Source organism: Nicrophorus vespilloides, unplaced genomic scaffold, assembly GCF_001412225.1.
Source record: "Nicrophorus vespilloides isolate i.1.1-1 unplaced genomic scaffold, Nicve_v1.0, whole genome shotgun sequence".
Classification (NCBI taxonomy): Eukaryota; Metazoa; Arthropoda; class Insecta; order Coleoptera; family Silphidae; genus Nicrophorus; species Nicrophorus vespilloides.
The window spans coordinates 3,322-5,582 of NW_017097365.1; the positions used below are offsets into that span (position 1 = coordinate 3,322).

General features: G+C 27.4%; 1 protein-coding gene across 1 annotated transcript; it reads left to right on the forward strand.

The window, feature by feature from the left end:
• Window positions 1-522: 522 nt before the first annotated feature.
• Window positions 523-957, forward strand: LOC108559915 (vicilin-like seed storage protein At2g18540). The gene has a single exon (XM_017917301.1). It carries the CDS (start codon window positions 523-525, stop codon window positions 955-957), a length of 435 nt encoding a protein of 144 aa, XP_017772790.1.
• The last annotated feature ends 1,304 nt before the right edge of the window (window positions 958-2,261 follow it).

Sequence of the window (2,261 nt, forward strand, 5' to 3'; positions counted from 1 at the left end):
TGTCTCCATCAAATTCAGGTTTTTCTATATCGTAATACGTTCTATGCAATATAATTTTAGTTACAAAACTTGGAATTTGCAATAAAAAAAATTCCTGAAATAATGAATTATGATGTTTTGGTTGTTTTTTTTTTCTAAATATTCTTTGTATTGCAATTGATGGGGCGACTTAACCATTCGGCTATTAGTCGCCCCTGACGAAAATAACTTAAGTTTTGTAAAGTACATAAAATATTTTGATTTTTATACAAATTTTAAATGATTTTTTTTTTAATTTTTCCATATTAATCATTTTAATAGGGTTGCATGAAATAGGAGTTAGCACAAACATAAAATAATTATACGATTATCGTAAAAAACCAAACAATATCACGCATCAAACAAAACTAAATAATCTTAATAAAAAAAAACATGTTTCTTAATATTAATGTTATGTAAACTTTTCTAAAGGAATTCTAAGAACATAATTTAGAAAAAAAAACAATAGGAATTCATAGAAATCCAATTGAAATCAGCTCATAAATGAAACAGAAGCAGAAACAGAGTGATGTGCAAATGAAGACGAAGCAAGAAAAATCAGAAACGGAGAAGGAGTTGGACATACAAATTGCGAATACGAAGAAAGTACAAAAAGAAAAGGAGCTAAAGAAACAAAGTGATGTCCAAATTAAGACCAAGGAAGAACAATCGGAAAGGGAGAAGCAGTTGGACATACAAATTGCGAATATGAGGAAAGTCCAAAAAGAAAGAGAGGAAAAAGCTCGTGCAGCTAAAAATGAAGAGAAGAAAAGGAAACGAAAAAGGATAGAAGAGGAAGACAGATTAACGGAAGAAGAAGCGAGAAAAATCGAAGAGATGTTGTCACAAACAGAGGAAAAGGTTATAAGTAAGAGGAAGAAAAGTAAGAAAGCTAAGGAATTAGCAGACTTGGCTTTACAAATAGAACAAAATTTGTAATACATAATTAGTAGATAGGTATTTCTCGTAAATTTGATGTATTTTTTCTGTTTAATAAATATTTTCTATATAAAACAAAATTTTCTTGTTATATTTATTTTTTCTTATATTTCAGGAGTTTTTATTTTCAGTATATATTTGCATTATTGTATTTAGTGTAGTACTACAAATAAAGGACATTAACGAATTGCGAAAAAATGATTAAATATTTAAAAACACATTAATTTGTTATTCGATCACAAGATGGCGTCTCTAGAAAACATGTAGTTTTTGCCATTTACCACCCCACACAAGGGGCGCAAAAAGCGCTGTTTTTTTTCCAATTTAACATAAGTCCAGGACGATTTAGCATTCTCTCCAGTTAAAAAACTGCAAAAAATAAAACATTAAAGTGTGCTGATTTCTATGAATTTTTTATTGTTTTATGATTTTCTCAGAATTTCGTTAGGAAGTTTACTTAATATGAAGGAATATGTTTTTTTTATTAAGATTATTTAGTTTTGTTTGTTGCATGATATTGTTAGTTTTTGCACCCTATTTACGAATGAGACAGCAAAAAATAAAACATTGAAGTGTGTTGATTTCTATTAATTCCAATTGTTTTGTTTTATGATCTTCTTAGAAAATCGTTAGAAAAGTTTACTTAAAATTAAGAAACTTATTTTTTTTATTAAGATTATTTAGTTTTCTTTGTTGCGTGATACTGTTTGTTTTTCTTGAGGTAATTATATAATTATTTTATGTTTCTGAAAATGCAGAAATGCGCAAATATGGATATTTATTAATGTCATTTACAGTAGTTTCTATTTGTAGTTTCATAGCAATACTAAACAATTATTTTACGTTTGTGGAAACGCCGATTTCATAAATAGGGAATGAGACTGGCAAAAAAATCATCGAAGTGTTCTGTTTTTCATTATTATTATTACTATTTTTTTTTGGTAAATTTCAAAGCACACATGAAAAGGATTTGAAAAACCGTGTGGGTTTTCATCATTAGCAACAACAAAAAAAGAGAAAAATATAATGAAAATGTTTGTTGCAAAAATATATAATTCATTAATTGTAATATATTAGAGAAATTATAAAATTGTACAATTAAATTAGTTGAAAAAAAAAATCATAATAACTGGAAGAATATTGATTTTTTTTATTACGTAACGTATTATGCATGAAAAGTTACATATTATTCGTTGCGTAACAGAGAAACGACAAATGTCTTCAGTTATCAGTAAATTACTCGAGAACCGCTTATCTTTCCAACGAGCGCTCTTATAGTTTTCTCATGTTATTAAGTCGCCTGC